The 26,503-nt window shown below is 39.3% G+C and overlaps 2 protein-coding genes across 3 annotated transcripts in view; both read right to left on the reverse strand.

Moving 5' to 3' along the window:
- AKAP9 (A-kinase anchoring protein 9) overlaps positions 1-26,503 on the reverse strand; it is a 175,705-nt gene that overhangs the window by 135,582 nt on the left and 13,620 nt on the right. Inside the window, 1 exon segment of the mRNA XM_078151794.1 lies at positions 4,876-5,127. Within this exon segment, the coding sequence (XP_078007920.1) occupies positions 4,876-5,127 (252 nt within the window).
- On the reverse strand, positions 16,897-22,038 carry LOC110209165 (small nuclear ribonucleoprotein E-like). 2 transcript variants are annotated; one of them, XM_020987440.1, is made up of 2 exons: positions 22,018-22,038; positions 16,897-17,136 (listed from the first exon to the last, which is right to left on the reverse strand). In XM_020987440.1, exons 1-2 carry the CDS (start codon positions 22,036-22,038, stop codon positions 16,897-16,899), a joined length of 261 nt encoding a protein of 86 aa, XP_020843099.1. The 2 variants fall into 2 exon arrangements, with proteins under 2 accessions (XP_020843099.1, XP_020843098.1); XM_020987439.1 differs by lacking the exon at positions 22,018-22,038 and having other exon boundaries at positions 16,897-17,175.

The following is a 26,503-nucleotide window of genomic DNA, read 5'->3' on the forward strand; positions in this document are numbered from 1 at the left end:
TGGGAGTGCATAAGGAAAGACAAGGTCTGTTTTGGACATATGGAAGCTGAGAGGCCTACAGGACATCCATTTTAAAATGACACACACACACACAAAAAGCTGATTATGATGAGGGCATGGCAGATTAGGAAACCAGTATTAGGCATATAGATCAGGAGCCATTTCTGCAGAGATGATACTTAAACCCACGGGTACTAATGAGGTCACTGAAAGAGGGTATGAGAGGAGAGTGCAGGGTATAGACCACCCACAGTTTGGGGGCAGGGGGAGAGAGACACAAATGATGATCTAGCACAGGAAACTGAAAAATATCTCTGTGGCAGCGAAGGAGCTCTGCCACTCACTATTTCCATCCCTCAACCTACTGGGCCCTCAGATTGGACGAAATCATTTTTAGCTCTAAAAGTGTCATTCACCAACTCTACATCTCCTTCAAACTATCTGAAAGAGGGGATAATAATATTTTGTATAGTACAACCTATTTCATGAGATTGTGGGAAGAAATGCACAGCCTAAAACTGGTAAGCATAAGATTTTATTGTGTTAATGAATCTCCAAGAGCCACCAGGAACAACAGGTTCAAGGTCCTTAGTTCAATCTTTTAATATGCAAATACTATAATGTGATCTCTATAATTTAAAGATGTAAAAAAGGTTTTAAAAGTTACATGTGTCATAGCAATGTAAAATATTACTATTTCTACTGTCAGTGTGCTGCCAGAAAGCAAAAATAAGTGGTAGTTTTTCAGTTCAGTATCTGCAACTATAATAACACCTTCTTTGATTAGCTTGGAGACAACTGGGGGAGAATGGCAGGATCATATATTCAGAGGCAGATGGGCCCTTAGAGACTTTCTAGTGCAATGCCCTCATGATTATCCCTCTTTTAAAGAGGGCAGAGGGAGGGTTAGAGCTGAGACGAGAAGGCGGATCTCCTAATTCTAAGCCTGGCACTTTTTCATTTATACTTTGAACAGAGATATGCATGTAAGAGTCTCCCACATGCAAATTAACACACAAGTTCAGGGTTTTCGAGGCTCTGCTAATAAGCAGGAACAAGACTCGCCTTCCAGCTCTGCTTCTGATTTTCTGGAATGCCGCCAGGCCTCAGCTCCTTCCGGAATTTCCCTCAGCACCTGGACTTTTCTTGTCCTGAAACACTGCCCGGCCATGCCAGCTTCCTTGTCCCCCTGGCGAGTTCTTCCCAGCGTCTCCATTTTGGGGAGGGCTGGAGCCAGCCCAACTCCATTCCCCTCTGGCTCTGCTTCTGACTTGCTGACCATTCTTCCCACTCTCCCTCCTCCCTTTCCAGTTCCCTTTTGTGTGCTGTCTTTTCCCACTAAAATGTAAGCTCCATGAGGGCAGGGATGGTCTTTCTTTTCACTTAGATTGGTATCCCCAGTATCAGCTTAACTTGTTGATGGTCTCTAGGTAAATGACTAAACCTCTCAAATCCTCAGCTTCTTACTCTGGGGTGGAGAGGTCTCCAAGAGAAGTACAAAAATAAACATGGCAAGACTGGATAAATACCCTGAAGGGTTGGACAATCTTTTCCCCAGCAACATCCTGTCCCTCGGCCTGGCAGATACTACAAACCTTAAAGAGAAGCAGCTGCTCCATTTCTTCACAGCAGCAAAATTGCAGGGAAGTAAAATGCTAGTTCTATGGAGGGCCTAGGTAAAAAGGACCTGCCTCTGGGCCTTTGGACCAAACAGGAGAGCTCCAAGCTGTGCAAGAGAAAATTCATAGTCCCTTCACCCAAATCCCATTTTCCTGAAAAAGAACGGGGATTTTTTTTGGGGGGTGGAGTGGGTGGGTGTGGGGGAGTGGGCGGTTCAGCTGCGAGAACTTGCTTGACTAAACTTTTTCCTATCAAAATGCACTAGACGGGATTATAAAAGCACGATTAGTTTTTGAATAAGCATGAATTTAAATATCCAAAGGAGGCTTCAAGGAGTCACCTGGGGAGGATACAATTATTCCAATTACAATGCCATTGTTCAGAAATATTTTTCTAACTCCTTTTTTGGAACTGCATCAAAGCTTGCGGTATGATGTCACTGGTGGCAGGTATTCGGTCCTTTGACAAAGGGGAGTCTATTAGAAAAATCGGGTTCAGGCCTCAGGCTCTGGGCCTCAGAACCTCGCTTTCCTCATCTGTACAATAAAGATGATAATACTTGTGCTACCAACCACAAGACGGTGAGGATGGCACTGTGTAAACGATAAAGCACTGAGCAAAGTGTGAGCTTTGTTATTTTTAGCTGGGATTTTTAAAAACTGCCAAAAGGCACCCAGAGATTGCTGAATAAGGCGAGTGATAGAAGTGGAGAGCTCTAAAACAGGTCGACTAGAAACATTAACACTGATTTGTAAAATATGTCATACATTCTCTGAGTACAAGCAATTCAAAGTGACACAAAATCATAGATATTTAGAAACAAAGCAACTGTGGAAATAATCTAATCTAACTCCTTCATTTGACAGATGAGAAAAAACTGAGGCCAGGTAGCAGAAGCCAGGTCTCCTAATTCCCAACCTACTACTCTTTCTATTCTACTATGTTGAATCTCTTTCCTACCCACCAAAGACGTGCCAATACCCACTATTCACATCTACCACTAATGTCTTATCCCTACCATCCTATAAGCAAGGTCTTCCCAAAAGACATGTTTTTCGTTTTTCCTTTTAAACAAGGGAAGCAAAATTTGAGTAAGTTCATAACCTCCCGAAGTGACTACTCTGAAGGGTAATTCTCATTTAGATATAGAAGCTGTGGTGCAATTTTTAAAAATAAACCAACCGTCCCATCCCCCAGTATCATTACTTTATAGCCTTACCTTATGTGTGTTTCTAAGAGAACTCCTAAACAACCTTGACTTTGGAGTGTGCTCACATTCACATAGGCAAATGGAATGGTCATACGACATCTGCCTACGGTCTAATAAAAATAGTGTTCCTAGGCTGTAATTCTGGATATCCATTTGCCACCTGATAAAAGAACTGTCAAGTACACATTAAAATATTGTTCAGCTGCATGTTCCTTTTACTCCTCCATATCTCTGATTCATATGGTAGCAAAATGTACAAAAACCCTCACAGGTTTCCCATTTCTTGGTTTTCCCTGACCATATCTGTATAATTTGCTTCATAAAGTTTAAAGATTTTTAGCAGTTTTCTTGAGATAAGTTTGGAGTAACTGGCTGGGTTGGGGAAAAGAGTTTGTTTTGTCAAAAGACTGACAAGTGACTTTTGAGTACAAAGTATCAAACTCTGGGACATTATTATTGTCATAATAATGACATATACTATACATGGTATTTATATATACACAAACATATGTGTGTATATATAATTACATAGATAGATAGATAGATAGATAGATAGATAGATAGATATAGATATAGATATCAAATATCAAGAATGTTAGAGGCAGGCAGCCTAGCCTAGTGTCGAGTGGCAGTAGTGAGATATCCAGTGCTGGACTTGGAGTCAGAAAGACCTGGGTTCAAATGCTGCTTCTGGGACATTAATAACTTCTACATACCTCAGATAATTATTCCCTATGGTTTACCTACTAAGTCAGAAATCTGGAGGAAGTCTGTTCCTTACATTGATGAAATCCAGTATGCCAGAATATTCCCTAGTCTAGCTTTGAAACTTCTAGACTCCAAAAAGAAACTCGAAAAAAGTACCAAACTCTTTCTAGTACAAAAGCCTCCTAATTAGTCTCCCTGTTTCAAGCCGCTCCCCTCTCTGATCCATCTTCCACACAGCTGCCAAAGTGATGGCCTAAAAGACAAGGCTCAACCAGGGCTCCCTCATACCTCTGCTCTCATATACAAACTGAGCTCTTTGTCATGCAAACCCTTTTTAGCTCTGCCCCCATCCACCTTCCAAGTCTCATTATGCATCACTGGCTTTTGCCCAGCTCAGCCCAATCAAACTGGCATTCTTGCTACCCCACCTCCAGTCTCTGCACCTTTAAAAAACAAAATGCATATAACAGGAGTTCAAGGTTTTGTATCAATCACCTTTTTTGTTCTCATTTGCATATTAAAATGTGTGTTGATGACTTTATAATAAAAAGCAAAATTTTTTTAAAAGAAAGTACCTTAGGTATTGCTTATTTAAGAAACATAAATATCCAAATAGCATAAAAGAAGCAAGAATTTAGAGGTGAAAGTGACCTTAGAGATTATGAAAGTTAACTTCTTAATTCTAAAGCTAAGAAAATGGAAGCTCAGACAAGTTAAGTGACTTACCCTAGCTCACGTAGCTAGAATTTGAACCTAAGTTGTCCGAATCTTCTTTTGTCTCTCAAAAACTCCCCTCCCCATGTACTACCTCATAAAATCACATTTCTTTTTTTTCAAGCAACAGAAATACTATTATTCATTTAAAAAGGTACATAAGACACTTTATTATATCAAAATAATTATTTCTGACCCTATCTGCTATTGTGAAACACAAAAAATGTGCAAGCAACTTTATGGATGCAAACAACTTTACTGGTTTTCTATTACATTTATGATCTTGAACTGCTTTTTTAAAACTTTATTTTCTACCATTACCATTACTTATTTTGTAGTTATTTTCAACAAAGGAATATTTTTGTATTTAGATTCCATTAGTTACCTGAAAAATGAATGTTACGTAAAAACAAAAAACATCGATAACAATTGAAAAGAAAATAATAATCTAATGTGTGTATGAATTTTACAAAGAGGGCTTCTCATATTTTTAAGTATGACCACTTAGTTATGAAACTAAAGAAATAAAGAATACATTAAGTGGTACCAAATTAAATAAGGGATGTTATTGTTATTGTTATTACAAGTTTCATTCAGAAATCTTTTTCAATCTGGATACTTACTTCAATAGTGTAGGACTGGCCATGTTTGATTATTTCTCCAGGGTGTAAAGTTCTCATTATACTGAATTCAGGAGTCACTGATGCTCCTCTCTGAGAGCCAGTCATGTACAACGCATCTCCTTGTGACTGATCGATATTGGAAGTATATGAAGAATCTTCATATTTTCTAGCTGATGATTTTTTCTTCCTTTTCTGCTTCTTGGAAGGATTCTGTCCATCAGACTGAGCTTTCTTTTGCCGAAACTGGGCAAGCTACATTAAAAAAAAAATTAATCTGGAAAGTTTCTTACTTTATTGCCAATAAGTTATATCATATAAAAGCTTCTGGCTCACTTCTTAAAACATCAAAAAATGACTAGATATAAAAATGCTACAAAATTAAAAAAATATATATATTCCAAATGAATTTCAATATGCACTTAAACAATAAATCACAAATAAAGTGAAATAATAAATAATAAATTTCTAACATAACATGTCAGAGAGTTCACAGAAACCCAGTAAGTAGCACAATGATCTGTACACAGTAGGAGCTTAAGAAGCATTTGTTATAATGTGGTGTTGCAATTTAATGTAGGCCCATTAAAGGATAAAATTTTTGAAAGCGTATTTAAAAAATCTATTAAGCCAAAGTACAAAATTAACACTACATTTTAAAATAATTCAATATACAATTCGACTCTATAAGCATTTAAGTATCTACTATACGCAAGGCACATGGTAAGCGGATGGGGATGGAGAATACCAAGAAAAAAAAAAATGAAAACTATTTCCTGTCCTCAAGAAACTTACATCCTACTACAGGGAGAGGACAAAACATGTATACAAATTAATTTGAGAAGGGAGAGAATATTAAAATTTGAGGAATCTTTAAGAAAGCCTTCCTTTTCATAGGAGGTAGTCCCTAAGCTATACCTTGGGGAAGTTGAGGATTCTAAGAATTAGAGATGAGGGGAGTGTATGATTCATGTATTGGATTAGGCCTGTGCAAAGGCAAAATGGTGGCGATTTGGCAAAAGGTAAGCATACCAGTTTGGCAAAAACAAATCATGTAAAGAAAATACAAAAGGTGCCTGGAAGCTACACCATGAGTAGGCTTTAAAGACCAATCAATTCATCAATAAGACTTAGCCTTGGTGTATATCCATGCTTAGCCAGCAAGAGACAGGAGGTTATCTGACAAAGTAGAATGAGAAAGAACAGTCAGATAAGAGGAAACCCAGAGAAAGCAGTTAACTAACAAAGACCATTTCACCAATTGTTAGCACCTTAACCAAAACGGAGACAGGTCAAGGTCTGACTTGTTATTGAAACCATTCCATTTTACTCCCTGTGACGAGTTCTCTAGAGATTCTGTGAGGGTGAAGTATTAAAACGATGGCTAAACTCAGGGTTTCAAGAGCGATAACAAGTACAGAAATAGACAGGGTTATATATAACTCAAGCTCCAGGCCCCACTTTGGGAAAATCTAAAATATAGAAGAGATGACTTAGGAAACAATTCTCTTTATAAAGGGATTGAGCCCCAAGATTCCTTTCATACTTCCCAAATAGATATAACTGTAGATCATTAACTACCGTACAGAGGCTCAAAAGACTTGAAGAGACAATGTCAGGAGTCATTACCAATGAAAACTTCACCTAAAGTAAAGATAACACAACTGAAATTATAATATAACTGCAGGAACTGACTTCACAAAAATATATTTTGCAGTTTTTTTCCAGCTATAGTATCTCCAGGCATACCTTCCTTTACACAATGACTGTAACTGAAAATGTTTAAATCAAGGATTTTAAAATTTTAAGTTGAAACTTCTTCAATGCAAAGGACTGTTTAAGAGGATACTTTAATTAAAAGAAATGCTGAGCTGCCTCTTCATGACAAAAAGTGACCATGGATTTTTGAAGGCTTCAGAAGTTCTCAGCAATCTGGAAATGCTTTAAGAATGGTCCCAGCGATGGACTATATAAACCTAAACTTGGACAGGTTCATCACAAAGTTACCAGTGGATGAGGAGGTTTTTTCTTGCCACAGCAACACAAAAGAGTTTCTCCTAGGGCATGAAGAAGGGAAGAGGGAAATCAGGGGCTACGGGTTTCATGTGTGCCCACAAAAGAGTACTCTCACCAACAAAATTAGAGATCCCTGAAATAATGAAATTGGATTTTTAGGACATACCCTGGAGAAATGAGCTGATCATAACCTTTTATAACATGGCCTATGATGTCTTTGTTAGAAGCAAAATATTTGGCTATTTGGAATACAGGTCTGACTCAATGGGGCAAAGGTTACATTCTTCTTCTAAGAACTTCATCATCATTTTAAAAGAAATGGAATAGCTAAAGTGGAAGTACTCACCTTACAGGGCCAGATGAAAGTGCAGGTGTGGCTTCAGCCTGCCTTATGGACAATCTTTTTTCTGACTGATTTACCTTTTAGGGCTCAGGCACGTTAACAATGAGGGTGTACAAATCCCTGTATGGAAGGCCTTTTTACTCGACAATAATTTCTCACAAACTTGTTTTCTTTGTCTGACTAGCTTTGGGTGAAACTTCTCTGGGACTCATCATAGCAAGAAAACCTCTGCCTTTAAGATTTCGACTCTGGATATGTTAGAGGGAATGGAGCTATTTCTGTCTAAATATCAAGAAGAATGATCTCTGAGGTGAGACCCTGGATGTCTCTCATGCCTTCTTGCAGACAAGATGGAAGGAAATGAGCTAAATAACAGTACACTCACACCAGGGGCTCTTAATGAGGAGTTCAAGAACTTGTTTTTTAAATATTCTGATAAGTACATTTCAATGTAATTGATTTCCTTGTTAATCCTTTGTATTTTATTTTACACATTTAAAAATATTATTTTGAAAAGGTTTCACCAGACTATCAGAGGGCTCAAGATACAAAAAAAGGCTAAGAATCCCTGACAGATTTCAGAACTGTTTGAATGGCTGGAAGAAAAGAAAAATCATGTCTAGAAGCCTAGAAGAAGGCCTATAGTAGAGTATCCAGGGATCTGTTATTGGTCCCACGCTATTTAACATTTTTTTTTTACAAATGGTTGGGATAAAAGCATAGATGGTATACATTATCAAATCTACAGGTGAAGAAAACATAGGAAGATGGCATAGAGGTTTCTCAGGGGCAGCTATTCTGGTACCACCACCCTGCTTGCAACCCTTGTGGCTGAGGTATTTTAGGCACTCAGCTTCTAAAGTTAACCCCTTGGCAGTGTCCTGGGAGAATCTCATAACCACAGTGAGTTGAGGCCTATAAATAAGACTAGTTTTAAGGTCCAAGAAAGAAAGGGGCAGACAGTGGAGGAATACAGCGGAATACAGGAAAGTGCTCAAGCTGGGGAACAAAAAAGGACAGGAAAGTATGCTAGTTAAAATTAATACTGCACAAGAGGACAGAGCCTATCAAGAACAGGAGTAAGAAAAGGATGGAGTACACACCCTAATGCACATTCTTCTTCAAGACCTTTTCGTTTAGGGCACCTGAATCCAGTGCCCTATCCACTATACCATACTACCCCTCAAATAAAAGATAGGTCAATTTTAGAACTACATTATGATTATGATTATGATTATGATTTTGCAAAAGCAATAGCTGCAGAGAGGTCAAGAAGGATGAGGACTGAAAAAGGACATCTGATTTAAGTTAAACTGGCATTGGTAATCTCTGAAAGGGCAGTTTCAGTAGAGCACTGAGGTTGGAAGCCAGATTGCTCAAACTTCACTGAGAAGTGGGGAGTGAGGAAGTAGAGGCAGCAAATGAAGATACCTTTTCCTTGGAGCTTGACACTGAAAGAGATGGTGGGAAGACAGAGAGGTAGTCTGAAGGGAGGGAAGAGTCAAATCAAACTCAAGGCATGTCTACAGACAGCGTGACAAGTCAGGGGAAAGAAGAGAATGAAGATGAGCAGGAAGAAGGGCATGATCAGCAGTGTAAGCTTTAGAGGATGACATCTCCAGGAGAGGCGGGGGGAGGCAGGGGGTGCCAAACAAGAGCAGAAGGTAGCAAAATCTGGTCAGGAGACCACAGTGCCAGGGTGGAGATAGAGAGGGTCTGGTCCTGGCACAGGTCAGCACCAGAGGAGGCTCAAGAGGCCACAGAAGGGAGGGGGCACTGGAGAGCGCCGTAGAGGAGGCTCAAGTCAGAAAATGCAAAGTATCAGAGAAGAGTGGCAAGAAACAAGAGAGGAGGCAGATGTGAAGCCTAGATAAAGAGGAGGTGCTCAAGCTGTCAAAGAAAAGCCTCTGCCTATCCTATTTAGTATGCTAAGAACTAGTAAAGCAGATTCTATATATTTATTTTGGGTAGCTCTGGACAGCTGATTCTATGGCCATACAACTAGAAATGAATGAACGGGAAAGCCCAACTCAAAAAAGAATTTTAAGCAGAAAGGACCTTAGGAGAGTAAGTACACGTTCTGGGAAGAATGTTATAAAATGTGAATTCTGATCTTTTTCTACCTGTGAGGATGGAATAGTGGAGGAAGATGGGATGCCCTGTAGTGCTTCATAGGAAATTATCTTTAAACACGTCAAAGGTTGATGTGCTCTTATTGGTAAGGTGAAGGAAACCTGTAGTTTCTCCCTGTGTGAGGCCTGGGGATTTGAGGACCCCAGTAAATAAGGAAAAACGATAGTAGTATGAAATCTGAAAGAGGCACTAATGAGCTATGGTTTGAAAAAAAGGTTACAGACAAGAGTGGGCCCATTGTACTCCCTACCACTGGAGAGTAAATTTAAATATAATGATTTCCTTAACAAATTTATAGTAGCTTACAACTTATAAAAACTACCCTCTGATCCAGATCACCTTTTCTTTAAGGACAATGCAGTTATAAATCCAAATTTAAGTCAGAATACAAATTTTAAAATAATTATATGTTTAGTGAGGTCTTGCCTTGCTCACTCTGAGTCACAAGTCGCTGGGAGTAAAGATTTCTGCCCTCCCTCTTGGTTATCTCTGAAGCAGGGCCCAGCTTAAAGAACATAATCCTGCCCAGCTGCCTCAGAGAAGAGAGTCGAGATGCAAGATAAATGAAAAGACAGAAGTGCCTCTTTGAATTCAAGAAGACTTATTAATCAGAGGTGCTTCCTTCAGATGTTAGAGGAAGGTGGAGTCAAACAGCTACAAATTCACCTTGAACAAACATGGAGTGGAAAAGAGGCCCATTTGAAAGGATCAAGAAAAAGTTGTTCCCATGGTCAACTGAAAAGACCTTTTCATGGAAGGTGGGCCAGTGAGGTATGAGTATGAGGGGAAAAAAAGGTTTAAATTGGTTGAAAGCATCCTAGCCTTAAAGGCATGAAAGAGCTATTAACACTGTAAGGGCAAAGTGCTGGCTATGCTCCAACCGGTTTACAAGAGGAGGTAACTTGCATCAGATATTTGCTAAAGGACAGTGGAACAGCTGGGAACATCTAAGCCAAAGCCTGTCAAGAAGGGGAGATCAGAGACAATCAAACAGTTGAGGTAATGGGTGAGGGGGGGTGTCAGGGAGCAGCCAGAAGAGGGTATGAGTGAAAGAGCAATGCAGCACAGAGGACTAATGTGGAGGAGTAAACCTCAGTTTAGCTGGAGTGCCAGCTAAGGCAATATTTTAAGTCACAAGGGCTAGGTAGGTAGGTCTTGTGGGAGTGGACAAATGGACAAAGAGGTGGCCCATATGCAAGTCCTTTCTCTATCCTTTATTGTATAAATAAAATTGTTTCACACTTTAAAGCCTTGTGAACAAAGAGGCACAGACTTTATCAGTTACTTCATTGAATGGATCCCCCTATGCATACATGTTGGAAATGTGATTAGGAATCCTGAAGCAGGGGCAGCAAGCAGTCCCAGCTACTGAAATGAAAGCATCTATATTTTCAGTCCCAAACCAGCACATTGGAAAAACAATTAGACAGAATAATCTGCTTTTCTCTGCTTAGCTTCTGACCTCAGAGCCAAAGAAGGTGAGGTGGAGCAGGTTCCTGGTGAAGAGGACACCAATAAAATCGTAAGAGCAGAGGATACCCATCTCCATCCCATCAGACCTAAGTAGTCAAGGATTGCAAATCCATTAGTGAAAAAGTTAACCGGATTGCAGGCCAAGAATAGGCAGAGAGATTAAGATAATTTAGATGACTCCTTCAGCTTGGCTGACATAGCTATTTTTAAACAAGGAGTTTAGTGGCCACAGTCCTTTGCTAACTTCCTTGCCTATTTAACGGGCTATTGTTGGGTTCTAGGCCTGCCATAACACCTTCTAAGCAAGAATGTTTGCGTCCTCATTTGATCTACTGATTCAAAGTACTGTCTGAACTCACCAGAAGTCAGTCACAATTAGGCCACCCTATTATAAAGTCCCTGGTGGATCAATTCAATTATGCCTAGGATTCTACCCTTTCAAGGAGAGCTCTTCACATTGGTTAAAAAGCACCAGTTTCATAGATGGACAATGATCATTTATGTGCCTGAGACTCTTTACAAATAGAAACAGTCTTTCCTCATCCTGAGTTGTCAGTGCTCCTTATCAAATTACAGGTTTACATTTTGTATCCCGCCAACAGAATGTAAGTTCCCAGAGGGAGGGGACTCTTCTTAATTTTTTTTGGACCCCAATACTTATTTAATAAATAGTAGGCTTTAGTAAACATTCGTTGAATTAAAAACACATTATTTTTCTTGTTCTATAATTACTGCCCAATCAAAAATGAAATGAAATCATTTTAAAAACACTGAATTATTTACTGTGTAAATGTACTGAAGTCTGTGGTTTTGCTAAAACAAGGTCAAACTAGGTAAACTAATATTTTAGTCCACATTTAACAAATTCCACTATAATTACATTTTCTTTTATCTGTTTCTCATAAATTGAATGTTTAAATTCCTCTCTCTATTTTTCCACAGGACAGGTACAATGAGAACCTTGACTGCTATTTTACTAAAAAAAAAAAAAAGAGGCCATTTGCCTAGAATTCCATTGTCTTCCCTCTTCATCTCACATCACTCAGATGCCTTTCCTCACTATTTTCTCCTCTACCCATGAAGAGGTAGATGGTCATTTTCAAAAGTCAAAGTCAAAAACCCTTCCAAATGCACAAAAGATCCCATCCCATCCCATCTCTTCCAGCAGATTGCCCCCCAGTAGCATACCACACTCTTATTAATCTTTAAAATCCCTTCATATTTACTGGCTACTTCCCTGAAGCCTACAAATATGTTCCTGTCTGACCTTCACTCAAAAATTGGTCATTTAATCCTTCCCTTCCGCTGGTGTCGATCCTGTATTTCCCCTTCCTTTCGTGGCTAAACTCCTTGAGAAAGCTGACTATAATTGGTACCTCCCTTTCTCTTCCTCTCACTCTCTTCTTAAAGCCTCTGCCGTCTTGCATCTGAACTCTCATGCTGATATTCAACTCATGATGATATTTGGATGATATCGAAAGTTACCAACTATCTCTTAAATGCCAAATCTAAGGTCCTTTTCTCAGTCCTCATCCTTCTTAACCTCTCTACAGCATTAGGCACTGTTGCTCACTCTTTTCTCCTGGGAGATTCTCCAACCATTCTGATCATTCTTTTCCAGAGCCCTCTGATGCACCTTCATCCAGGTCAAGCCTGCTAACCACGGGTGTCCATCTAAGGTTCTGTGCTATGACCTCTTCTCTTTTCCCTCTATACCATTTCCTTTGGTGATATAATCAGCTCTCATGAATTTAACTATCATCCTTGTGCAGCTGATTCTCAGATTAATTTAGCCAGTCTTCTTTTCTTTTGATCTAGAATCTCTAACTGCCTACTGGATATGTTGAACTGGATGCCTTTGATGGGGTGCTTTTGCACTTGTGTTTGGGTGCTTGTGCTTGTACCTGTACCCCAATTTCTCCCTAGCCTCAGAAACACTATCCCTGACAGTTTCTCCCCAGCCCAAGGACACTGTGCCTAGCAGTTATTCATGCATGGGCCTCAGCACGACCATTATCTCTATCCCTGGTATAGCTACACAGAGCTAGGCTGGCTCAGGCCCCATCCCTCTGATCATGTCTCTGGAAGTCTCCCAATTCCTTAGTAGTTCCTGTCTTGTAAGAAAGCTTTCCTTTGTTGCAGAACATTCTCTCATCAAGACAGAGGGAGTGGGGTGCCTTGCCCAGCCCAAGGAGTTTTGTCCTTGGCCAGTCCAAGGACTCTTCCTCCTGCCAGACTCCAAAGATCCATACCTCTGTCATCTCCCTCCCTGTCCGGTATACTCCCTGTGCTTTCCCATCCATAGCCCCCAAAGACACCTGCACCTCACCAGTGTCCCTGGCATTACTTTCCCATGCTCTTTTCCATATAAACCCTAGCTGCATTCTCAGTCTCTCGCAGGATCCTTTAAGAATCCTCGCCTGCTGAAAAGCGTAACAATGAATCTTTGCCACCTTGAATTAAAGAATGCTTGAGTCTGTGAATTCATTCCAGATGACCCATCCTGTATTCCAGTCCTTGAGGGGTCACAACCTCTCAACCTCTTACACCGCAACACCTTGACATCTTAAATGCAGTATGTCCAAAATGGAAGTCCTTATCTTTCCTCACCAAAACCTCCCTTCTTCTTAACTTCCCATTATTGTCCAGGGTATCACTATTCTCTCAATAACCCAGGCTTGCAAAGTGGGTGTCATCCTCACACTCTCTCCCTTCCCCAAATCCAAGTCCTATTGATTCTACAATTACAACATTTCTCACATATGCCCCTTTCTCTCCTCTGACACGGATACTGCCCTTTTGGAAGATCTTATCACCTCAAAACTGGATTACTGCAGGAATAGCTTTCTGGTCAGTCTTCCTATCTCAAGGCTCTCCTCACTGGGTTCCACCTTCTTTCAGCTATCAAAATGATCCTCCTAAAGTGCAGGTCTGACCATGTCACTCCCCTAGTCAATAAAATGCAGAGTCTCTATTACCTCTAGGATTGAAGATAAAATTCTCTGGTGTTTAAAGCTGTTTGTAACCTGGCACATTCTTACTGTGACAGAATTTCTGGCTTAGGCTTCTTGTTGCCACTGCGATAAGAAAAAGACTGTGGTAGGAAAGAAACTCTGGTTTGAACTCTTGCCACTATTATGATGAGAAAAGGACCCTACTCCAGTCTCTATTTTGAGCTTCCAGACATTGCTCCTGGAGGCTCCAAGGTCACGACATCTACAGAATCAAGGCTACGAAAGAAGTCACAGCTCCTGTTTTTACCACTTGGCAGGTTTCCTTATTTTCCCTCTTTTGTTATTTGTTTCCAGGCATGTATATCCTTATCCTCCCCTCCTGCTTTCTATGGAATTCTATTTTTCTATGCTGCTTATATATTCACATTCTGTATAGGGCTGCTGAAGCTGATGCCCTGGGCTCGCTAACTTATTTTATACGGAGGAACCTGCACTCTGAGTGTAATAAAACTCTGGAGAAAACCACCTCTGCATTGTTGACTTGGTGACTGACTGCAGTATTTAATCAACGGACACTTGGATAATTTTTATCTCTTTACATCTTACTCCCATCCACAAACCAGTAACACCGGCTTCCTTGCAGCTCCCCATCCTATCTCCCAAGTCCATGCATTTTCCTTGGTTATCTATCATGCCTGGAATGTTCTCCCTCCACAGCTCCAACCCCAGCTTCTTTCAAGACTCAACTAAAATTCCTTCTGCAAGAAATCTCAACTGGTCCCTCTCAATGCTAGTGCCTTCCTTTGACATTATTTCCAATTTGTCCTCTAGTATCTTGTTTGTACATAGTTGTTTCCATGTTGTCTTTCCCATTGATACTAAGCTCAATGGGGTCAGGAACTCCCTCCCCCCTCTTTGTATTCCCAGCACTTAGCACCTGTAACAAAATACTTAATAAATGCTTACTGATTGAATGCTATCTTACAAATTTGAATGTACTGTCCATCTTACAAAACTGTACAAAAACAGCGGGAAAGCACTTTTTAAAAAAGGATATTTTTAATTATGTATTAAGATTTTTAAGACTCGTTAATAAATAAAATTTATCATACATGAATCAAGTTACGTTAAAAGCAAACCTAAAGTAATAGGATCTCCTTATAACACTGTTCAAACACAAAGATAACTCCCACTTTATGTACTGATTATTATTAATGTCTGTAGACATTTAAGAGTCATGCTCTGACCTGTAATTTTGTAAGACTACATAAGAAGCCATGGCTTAGTTGAGTTACATTAAATTTTATACCATAATTGTTAATCATGAAACTATTAAAGCTAACTCAGATTAAAGTTCTAGAACAGGAATTACCACAAGGCTAAACTATCCTAAACCACAATGTATTTTCATAAATCAAGCACAACATCATTAATATAATCTTAAACATATGAAGTGACAGGTAAAGTTTTTCTTTTAATAAACCTGTATCTAACATAGACTTGAGTCTACACAAAAGCGTTTCCACATTTTGTTTCAAAAGATCACGAGAAAAATTAAAATCAGATTTTATTATGAAGGGTCTGATACTATTGACACATTCAATATTAGAATACTTTCCAAACATTAGTTGAAAAAGCTAATAAAAGAAAACTCTTACAGGAATAGCTCGTAAACTAAAACCCCCAGGGACTAATTTGAATCCTGTCATCATCAGACAGGAAAGAGAACAACGTAGAGCGGCATCTATGTGCATAAAAAAATTTAAGGGACATATTACAGTATGAACTATAAATCATAAAAAGTTTAACATCGTTTATAATGTAGTAAAATATTTTATGTGGACAAAGTAATATTATTAATGGTATTTGAACACTAATAATATTCAAAGGTTTATGACACACTGGGGAATATTAGTGAACATAATTTGTGCTTCATACACATCTGAAGTAGACAAAAGAAAATTATGGTATGTCATATTTACCAAAAATACTTAACTTTTAAAAATGAGAAAATTCCATCCTATCTATCTCAGTAACAAAATCTATAACATGTCACCTCTCATCAACCACACTGAACTTTCGTGAAAATAATCCTCAAAGCAGTAAGGAGCAGGTGCAAGACCAGGCGTCCCACTTGTTGTCCAACCAGTCTGAACTTATTTGGACTATCTGGCACGCTCAATGTTCAGTCTCAAAAAGCAGCCAACTGCGACACCATCACAAAATATCTATGCATATCTTTAACAGAGTCCTCAGAATAACGAAATTTAAGAAAGAAATAAGAAAAACTTAGAATAAGGATGAATGCATTATTGATACTTGTCTGTGTTCACACTAAGAAATGAAATTATTTCTGTATTCTCAAGGTCAGAAAATGCATTTGGACATTAAGAGAGATTAACTCAGCTGCATACATAGCCCTAAGTTCTTGAAGGTTCTGAAAGCAGAGCCCAGACTCCGCAGTTCCATGGCAGGCTCTAGCCATACAGAAAAGGATTTGAGTGGCCCAGCGACAAGATATGTCTGTTTTATGAGGCCCAACTAGTGAAGCAAAGAGAAGTTCATCACCAGTAGCTAGCCATTTGCTGATGAATTCTTCAGCCTTGGCAATTCATAAAACAAAGAAAAACACAAAATGGTTTCAGTCCGACCTAACTCCACTTCTGCTTCATCAGTAATGGAAACGGGGGGCAGAGGATGCTAAGAATCACATTTTTAAAAAACGCAAACAAATACCAAATGTCGATAAAGTAAACATGTACTTTTGGAGGAGACGGTAAGAGAGAACAGCTTGAGGTGAACAGGAAAAGCTTCATGTAGGAGATGGCACTTGAGCATAAGGTCTGGAGGAAATTAGGGATTTGACAAGGTCAAGTGAGGCAGGTCAGCCAGTGCAGAGGTACAGACACCAGGAGACAGGATTTCTTTTTTTTTTTTAAATAGAAACAAACCCCAGAGCAACCAATTTATTGTTATAATACCATAAAAGGAAGATCAAAATAACACAGAAAAATGTGTAGCTGGCTTCTGAAGCCCAGAGAATTTAACTAAGAAAAAAACTGTATTGCCTTCTGAGTGTCTTCTAACGTCACTGACCATACACTTCTAGTTAGAGACACTCTGTAGTAGAGTAATGTTGTCTCCTTTTGGCATGATCCTACCAAGCTGTTTCCTTGACTTTGTTTTAGAGCAAATTTCCTTTGCATCATCCAGTACAAGATTCATATACTCATTGAACCCAATTATGCAGCCCTCTATTCGCGTATTTACTTGTTCATATAGCCACACCTGAACTTGGGACCAATTCTGCAGATACCTGAAGATGAGGTTGATGGGCTGCACCACCTCCTTCTTCACCTTCTGGCCCTGGTCACAGTACACCATGGCGGGAGTGCACAATGAGAGCGCTGGACACGCCACGCCTCAGGGAAACCAAGATGGGATTTCTTACAGCAAGGAGGCCAATTTAAGCTGAAATATGGCATGTGTGAAATGATGTAATAAGCCTGGAAATGAGGGTTGGAGCCAGGTAATGCAGGATTTTAAATACCTAGCAGAAGAATCTGTATTTGATGGTAGAGGCTGTAGTGAATTTTTTGAACAGAAGAATGATAATAATCAGATCTACATTTTAGGAACATCCCTGATGTCTGTGCAGATGTCTGTGCAGATGATGGATTAAAGAGGAAAAAGACTTAGCGCAGCAAGACCTATTGGGAGGCTACTGAAATACTCCCAGATAGAAACTAGGAGGGCCTGAACTTGGGTGCTGGCTGCCTATGTAGACAGGAGACTGATGGGGAAGATTTTCTGGAGAACTGGCAAGACTGAGGAATGAGGGAGAGTCAAGCTTCAAGGGGACTCCAGGTTATGAGATCTTTGTTCAATAACCAACAAAGGGAACTGAGGGAACATACCATTTTTAACATTCTTCTATTAATTAACCCAGAAGGCAAAAGAAAGTTAACAATACAACATGAGGATTGCTCACAAGTTCCCCTTTTAGAAGCATTAAGTTGGCCAGGTCTTGGTTTCTAGTCTGGGTGGCACTGGGCACCTGGTGAGAAAGCCAGGAAATTAAGTGAAGCCAGTCTTAACAAGAGGCCAATCCTAAAGTTTACAGAACACCTTATAATGACTATTTCTTTTGATATTTACAACAACCCTGTAATTATCATCATTAATTGAACTGCCATTATCATCCCCATTTTACAGATGAGGAAACGGGCTAAAATGTCTTGTCACACTGCTAATATCAGAGACAGGATTCAAATTCAGATCTTTGGGAAACTGGGTAATATTTAATGATTCTAAGCTACTCTATGAAAAATAAGGCTCATATTTTTAACATTAATATTATTCTGGTGATACATAGTTTTGATTTGTATAATATCACAGTCTCCAAAAAAGTAATGGGCAGCCCCAAAATCAATGAACAGAGATGTATGGGACACTGTAACATAGTACACACTGGAGAAGAATCATAAAGGATGTTTTCAGTAAGATTTTTGACAGAAAAAGAGGTTAGCCAGTCATGAGTGAGAACAAGGCATAATCAATGAACATACCACGGCATCCATACAATCCTCAGGCCTCCATACAATATCAACAGAATGTGGAGTCACACAGGAAGAGGTGTGGATGGACTTCATTGTTAGAGGAGGGCCCACTTTTATAAAACTATGGATTACAATACATACCAAGTCTACTAATACAAAGGCAAACTAAGAAATAATTTTAGGATAATACTTAAATAAATCTCTAATCTTAACAATGTAGCCATTCCCATCAATAAAGCAAAAAGCAATTTATACATGCCTACCCTCCCTAAATTCACCACAGCAGGGGTGGTCCATCTGATATGCTGGGGGCTTCTCTTTAAATCTTTTCACACTAAATGGAAACCAAGTGAGTACACAGACTTTCTGTCTGTTCTCTCTCATTCTACATGACCAGCCCTTTTCTCCTTTTATACCCCTTTCTCTGACAGCAGTCACAGCACTTCTTTGTAGTTCCTCATTGATACCTTGTCTAAGAAGGCCTGTGTGCTTCTCCACTGCCATTTTTCGGTGATCCTGATGACCATGGTATTCTATTGACCTCAAGTCACATTTCTTCATTGGGGGAATACTAGAATTAAAAAGATGAGCCTTTGATTTAGGGAGAAGACTGGGTACAAATACCATTCAGTTTCCCAAAGGCCATTCAGTCCCATTTGCTTCTTTTGTTCAATTACAGGCTAATTTCATTTGCATGTGCAGTGTCTAAAATATATGAACTGAGAGACAAACTGTATTGGTTGCCAATTGAAGTGCATATCAATCTCTGGACAATCAGTATTCTTCATTTATTTTGGTTTTCCTATGCATCTTTTTGAGTAATCACAGAATATGTTTAGGAGGCTCTGAAACGTGATGCTCAAAGATGACTAATGATAGTTATATTGTTAAATGTTTTAAATCAATATAAATTTATCTTTCTTAGAAAATTAGTCAAAAGTGAGCAGTAGTTTTTAAAGTCTTCCACAGAAGAAAAACAAAATCAAAGAATTATATAACCCTTGGATTTAGAGCTGGAAAGAACCTTAAAGGTCATCTAGTCCACCTCTCTGAATCCAGAAAGATTAAGTAATTTGCTCAAGGTCATAGGTCAAGGTTCTAGGTCCTCTAGTATTTGTTCCACTAACAGCACAGCTGCTTCTGAAAAGGTTCCTCAAGGAAGTTAGGTTAAATTATACAATGCAGAAAGACTGTACAACCCCAAGAAATTTGAAAAGCATTGCTCAGTATTACAAGTAAATTTTGATTAGTCTAAAACCAAAACAAAACACAACACAACCAAACAAAAAAAGAGCCCTAACAAGAAATCACAAATGATGGCTGACCAAAATGAAAACCAGAATGCCCATGGATTGGAAAAATAGCAGCAATTTTACTTCTCTGGTAAGTGCCTGCTACACACAGAGCACTGCTCTAATAGTGGAAATTCAAAGATCAGGTAAAATCTAGGTTCCTTCTTGAAGCTTACTAAAGAAATCTAACATATGCAAAAAATATGAAATCCCACCATTTGACTCACTTGATACCTTTTATTTGAAAAATTATAAGCTACAGAACTAAGTAAAAACAGAAATTATATTAAATTAGCAAATACTTAATGTTGAAACACTGCGCTTTAAATTAATGTGACCATGTGAAAACATTTTCATTTGTTCAAAAACATACTTATATTCTAGACGACTGACATCTGCGTTTGTCACGTACAAAGCAATTACAAAAACACTAAAGTATGCAGTCCCATAAATAGTTACACGATTTGCACTTGGAGGATACTGCGTCCCTACCCGCCTGTCTTTCAAAGTTCAATCAGTTTCTGCCTCTAAACTGACCAGAACAATGACGATAACCTAAACGACAGCAACTTGTAATAATCTGTTGCCCATTTATTTTGCCCGATTCAGAATTCACCTTTAGAAAGCAGTCATTTTCTACACCCGTTTAAGTTAAACAACAACCACCGCTCACATGAACAGAGCGCTTTTCAGGCCTGGTCAAGTCCCTTTCTCCCACCAACCCTGTGAGGTCGGCCTTGCACATTGCGACTCCCCATTCCGTACTCTTGACCTTCTCACTGCTTTCCATTTAAGGTGACAACGCGCCTTCTCTGTGTCTCTGTGCGTGTCTAGAAAGCTCGCTCTCTCGCACTCTCTCCACTGCCCTTAGGAGCTCAAGTGCCACAGCCTGAAAGAAGCCCACTCCTCCCAGTTGTCAGTGTTCCTCCTTCCTTCCAAAAACTGCCTTCTGCTTATATGTCGCGTAGCCTGTATTGATGAATCTGTGTGCGCGTTTGCCCTCTGGTCGAACCTTTAAGCACACGGACTGTTTCCTCTCTGTCTTTAGATTCTAGCACAGTGCCCGGCACACAGTAAGAATTTAATAAACACCTACTGATTAATTAACAAATGCCCACTGAACTAAGCTGAATTAAACTGAATTAAAGAGCTAGCAAAGGGTGAATTTCAGCACAATACTACAGTTAAGTTGTTGGCTTAAAAAGAATCCTTATCCCTCAATCTTAAAGCCACAAAATCTTAGTCCAATATCCCAACAGTACATACAGATGAAAGGACTCCCACCCTATAGATGGCAACCTGCATTCATGTCTGCCCAATGCAAAACATATAGAAAGTAGTTAACAAATGTTTGCTGACTACCATCTTGAGCATGCCTCAGGCATCCACCTAATATGCTGTGGAATCCTGTCTCTCACTCTATTGGTGATATGAAGATAACACTGGAGCATGCTGGCTATCCAAATGAGTGGCCTTTTTCCTAGCTAAGTCTCCCCCAGGAGAATGTAAGCTCCTTGAGAGATGCTTCACTTTTAGCTTTGTGTCGTTAGAGCCTGGCATAGTGCCTGGCACACAGCAGGTGCTTAACAGATGTTCTGTTCATTGATGACTGACTGACATTCTTTATAATGCTCTTCTCGCATGATTTCTCATTTGTAATGTGTTGCAGCAAGGTCACTCACCACGCACTTCTCTATTATTACCAGAGGGTTACAGAATTCTATTTCAATTCAATCTTATTCAATTCAATCCATCTTATCCAATAAGGCTCAAACATTTTCCTTCACCACTATTATCTTGCCCTCTTTCAGATATATTGACTCTCTTTCCTTATGTAAAACATAAAAAGGTAATGAAATACCAATACAAATGTGATGTCACCATCATTGATGAAGAAAAAGATTTTATTATCATACTTTTTATAGAACTTTTCCATCTTAGTCTATTTAATGTTCTCCTTACAGATCATCCTTAAGTTCCTTCTGAATTATTTTCTTTAGCTAAATCTCTCACCAAGCTTTCTATAAACTTATTTTTCTTTCACTGCTTCTGATGCTTCATGAGCCAATATCCTCCATAATCTTTGACCATCCTTCTCCATAAGACATTAGAAAAAGTTTATATTCTAAATTGGTATTTATCTTGGTGGTCACATCTCTCTACTAAGAAAGGAAATCAACTATTTCCTGACTTAGACTGTTGCTAGAATCTTTAATCTGGTTATGGAAACTGATTTACACTGATTAAACAAATTCTTTAGGAAATGGTTATTTCTGTTGGTGTCCCCTATTCCCTGCACCGTTTCATGGGCTGCCATGCCCAAAATATTCTTCACAAAGGAGACAGCTAGTTTTTGGGAAACAAAAATAATCTACAGTAGGACCCATACTAGACATTTTTTCAATATGGTGAACTTGTTAGAGATTGTTACTTAACAGAGGCAGAAGTGATTAAGAAGAGGTAGCAAGAATACACAAAAGAACTACACAAGAAAGATCAACGCAGTGTCAGATTTTATACTCTTGTGCTCAAAGATCACTAAAAATGGAGACTGCAGCCATGAAATTAAAAGACTCTTGCTCCTTGGAAGGAAAGCTTTGATAAATCTGGACAGCGCACTAAAAAAGAGGCATCACTTTGCCAACAAATGTCTATATAGTCAAAGCTATGGTTTTCCAAGTAGCAAAGTATGGTTATCATAGTTGGACTACAACTATAATAATTATATATATTATTATATATATATATATATACACACACACACACACACACATATATATATATATATATATATTATATAATAATACTTAATTCAGGCTGAAACTTAAATACTTTGGCAACATAAAGAGAAGAAAGGACTCCTTAGACAAGACCCTAATGCTGGGAAAGATTGAACGTAAAAGGAAAAGTGGACAGCAGAGGATAGATAGTGTCTTGGAAACAATGAACATGAACTCTGAGAGACAATGGAAGATGAAAAGGCCTGGCAATGTTATGGTCCATGGGGTCACAGGGTCAAACACAACTGAGCAATGACAAAAGAAAAGTCTTCAAAAACTCAGGGCTACCTCCATGCTACGCTGAGCCACTAGATTTTGTCCAGAATCTTCTATGCCAGAAAACTGAACAGGAATTTAATTTGTTTAATTACAAACTTGTAATATGAACATCTCTTAGTGTCAATAACAGAGACAGCATACCAAACACACCTTTGAACCAACCTGAAATAGGAAATGGATGTTCTTTTGTAGCTCATTATAGTTATCTGGAAGGCAGTCTGGCATAATTGATAAAGAATTGGCTTTGGAGCCAGGGAGATCTGAGTTCAAATTCTGCCTGTCACATATTGGCTTATGTAACCCTGGCCAATTCCCTTAACCTCTCAGTGCTCAAGGCAGCTGAGACTACTAAGTGGTGCTAACCTGCATTGGTGGAAGGAGCTCCTCACCCAGGAATTCCCTCTACCAGTGAAATCACAACTCCAGTCACGTTACCTGAAGTATGTTCAGTAGAAAACCAATAGCCTATGTTACAGGATTAGTTTGTCCATAAAGAGACCATGGATGAGATATTATTTGGACTGGCTCATTTGTACTCCCATTATACAGTATTTCTCTGAAAGATGACTATGAGTATTATATCAATAACTCAATATACTGAATCCTCTGACTGAAATATCTTGTACATTTTTGATAGATAAAAATTCATAACATGTGGAAGCCAAGCAACTTAGGAACAAAGAGGACTTGCGGTAAAAAAAAATAAATGCTAGTCTTCTCACTGATGGCTTGGTAGTAGCAACTGATACAGCAAGGAAGGTGATGAAGGGTTTAAAAGAGGCTGTGGTGGTGGTCCAGGGGATGCTAAAGAGGAAACAGGGGTGGCAGAAAAAGTGGCAGCGTCTGAAAGGCCTCAGTTCAGATAGGTGGTAGCCAAAGAGATGGAAGCAAAGGTGACAGTAAAGGTTGAAGGTGAGACAGCAGCTGAAGAGACGTAGGAGGAGGAAACAGTAGATCAGTGCTATCTGAGGGCAGGCTAGGGCTCAGGTGTACAACACTGTGCCTCTATATTATACTGAATGCTGGTTTAAAAAAAAATTCTCACAATGAAGGGTCACTGAAATGGAATCTTTTCCTTTACAGTCATGCATGTACAATATCCACATGTAGTATCTTTGCTTAGGAACAGTCCTTTCAGGCCCACTGTCCCCTGGTTAGTGAAGAGTGAGAAGCAAGCAGCACTTCACAGGAGACACCTGCTACAAGTGAGTAATCACTTGTCTCTTAGTCCTTTACAGGTTTTGCTTGGTAAGGAGGCTGCCTTTAGTGACCTTTTTGTTCTCTAAGGCACAGAGCAGTTTAAAAAGGGTTGAACCATCTCTAAAATTATTGTATCTATCATTGCTGCTATCCATTGTACTCAAAAAGAAAGATGATGCTTGTGTGCGAGGGGGGGAGGAGAACTGCCAACAAATGAACGTATGCTCTGTGCACTGTGACAGGGTGGGTGGCAGCCCCTGACTGCAGGGCCGGCTGTGTGGGCTTCTTAGGCTCGAAGTGCAGGGTGTTCCTCCGTAAGCTTGCGGTGGCTAGGTGGCCTGACTTTTGGATGGCTGCTTTTAAGGTTAATGTCCCAAGAGGTAAGGTCTAATTAGAGATGACTGGCTGGAAGGTGGGGTCATGCAATGGACAGCACACAGGGTTTTAGTTCCAGCTCTACTGATTGCTTGTCTTGTAACATGCCACTTAAACCATTCTGAGCCTCCGTTTCAGAACTTCTAATAAAAACGAATTGTTGTGAGGATCAAATATAAACTGCAAAGCGCTTTTCAGGTGCTTATTAGTAACCCCTCATCCCCTAATTTCCTCCAAGGTGAAGGTGGAATCTAAAGAACTTTATAACAATAAAACTTCTGAGAATCTAGGCAGGTAGGTGGGTGTTCCATGTTTAAAGAAAAGTGAAAAACAATGTGGGGATTAAGGAAAACTGAAAAGTTATAGTTAAATGTGAGGAATGGCTAGAAGATATCAGAATATCACAGAAGAAATTTAAATTTTAACAAGGCTAACAGGTAGAATGGAGAATGAATTGTATGGCTAGAATTTCAATGGCAGAAGCTTAGGCACGTACGCTGTCAGAAGAGGGTTCAGAAAAGAGCATTTTAAATGATATAAACCTCTATTTTATTTAAAAAAATTTTTATTTTCAGTTACAAATTCCCTCCCTTCCTTCCGCCTCTCCCTTACTCATTGAGAAGACAAGAAATCCAATAACTATTACACATATGAAGTCAAGAAAAACATATTTCCACATTAGTCATATTGTGAAAGGAAAAAAAAGCATCAAAAATAAAGTTGAAGAAAATATGCTTCGATCTTCACTCAGAGTTCATCAATTCTCTTTCTGGAGATAGACAGCTTTTTTCATTATGAATCCTTTGGGACTGTCATGGATCACTGTATTGATCTGAGTAGCTAGTTCTTTCACAGCTGATTATCATTATAATATTGCTGTTACTGTGTGCAATGTTCTCCTGGTTCTGCACGCTTTCCTTTGCATCAGCTCCCTTTGCATCAGTTCGTATAAATCTTCCCAGGTTTCTCTGAAACCATCCTGCTCTTTATTTCTTATAACACAACAGTATTTCCATCCCAATCACATACGAAACTTGTTCAGCTATTCCCCAATTGATGCCCTCAAGTCTTCAATTCTTTGCCACCACAAGAAGAACTGCTACAAATATTTTTGTGAGTATGGTCCTTTTCCTTTTCCTTTGGTCTCCTTGGAGTACACACGTGATACAGGCCTTTAAAGAAAATTGGTTTGGGATCTCAAGGAACAAAAAACAATCAGACCCATGTGACAGACTACTAGGACTGTAGACACATAGATGGACATACTCACTGAAGACAAGGACACATGTGCTGATCCACTGTACCAGTTACATAAAGTCTCAGTCATCTTGGCGCTCAAGAGATGAGCAGCAATGCAGTGAGTCTATGAAACCAGCCCTGTTAAGTGGGCCCTGCACTAAAAGCTAGCATTTATTTACACATAGTAGGGCAAAAGTGAGCTGGAGCCTTTGTTCACAGGCACCAAAGGATCTCAGATCTCAAACTGTATTACAGAGCAGTAATCATCAAAACTATTTGTTACAAAAAATGGGAAAGCCAATCAATAGAATAGATTGGATATACAACATAAGGGAACGATAAGAATTTAGCAGCCATAGAACTGTTCAAATCCGTGCTCTATCCACTGCGCCATCTAGCTGCCCCTTGCCTCGGGCTTCTCTGGCTTCATTCAAATCTCAGCTAAAATCTCACCTTCTATAGGAAGTTTTTCCGGATCTCCCCTAATTCTAGTGCCTTCTCTTTGTGGACTAGTTCGAGTTTATGCTGCATATAGCCGTTTGTCTGCGTCTGCCCCATTAAACTACGAGCTCCTTGAAAGCAGGGAGTGTCTTGCTTTTCTTTGTATCCTCAGCCCTTAGCTCACTGTAGGTGCATAAGAAATGTTTACTGACTAACGCTTCTCAATTTGGAAATGCCTAAACAAGCTGTGGTACATGAACATACCAGAATATAATTGCATAAGAAATGATGAAAGGGATGCTTTCAGAGAAACCTGGGAAGATTTGTATGAACTCAAGTGGAGTAGAGTGAGCAAAACCCCAAAAATAATTCTTACAGTAACAACATTTTAAAAGAAAAAAACTTTTTAAAAGAACTGTGATCAATCATGATTCCAGAGGACTGATGAAAAAGTACCACCTACTGACTGAGAAGGCTTGGATTCAAGGTACAAAATGAGACAAACTTATTGAGACAGAATAAATATAGGAATATGTTTTGTCTGACT

Source organism: Phascolarctos cinereus, unplaced genomic scaffold (assembly GCF_003287225.1).
Source record: "Phascolarctos cinereus isolate Bilbo 61053 unplaced genomic scaffold, phaCin_HiC Scaffold_1;HRSCAF=81, whole genome shotgun sequence".
Classification (NCBI taxonomy): domain Eukaryota; kingdom Metazoa; phylum Chordata; class Mammalia; order Diprotodontia; family Phascolarctidae; genus Phascolarctos; species Phascolarctos cinereus.

Coding starts and splice junctions, on each gene's coding strand:
- LOC110209165 (XM_020987439.1), bottom strand. CDS start 17,175: ATGGTGTACTGTGACCAGGGCCAGAAGGTGAAGAAGGAGGTGGTGCAG.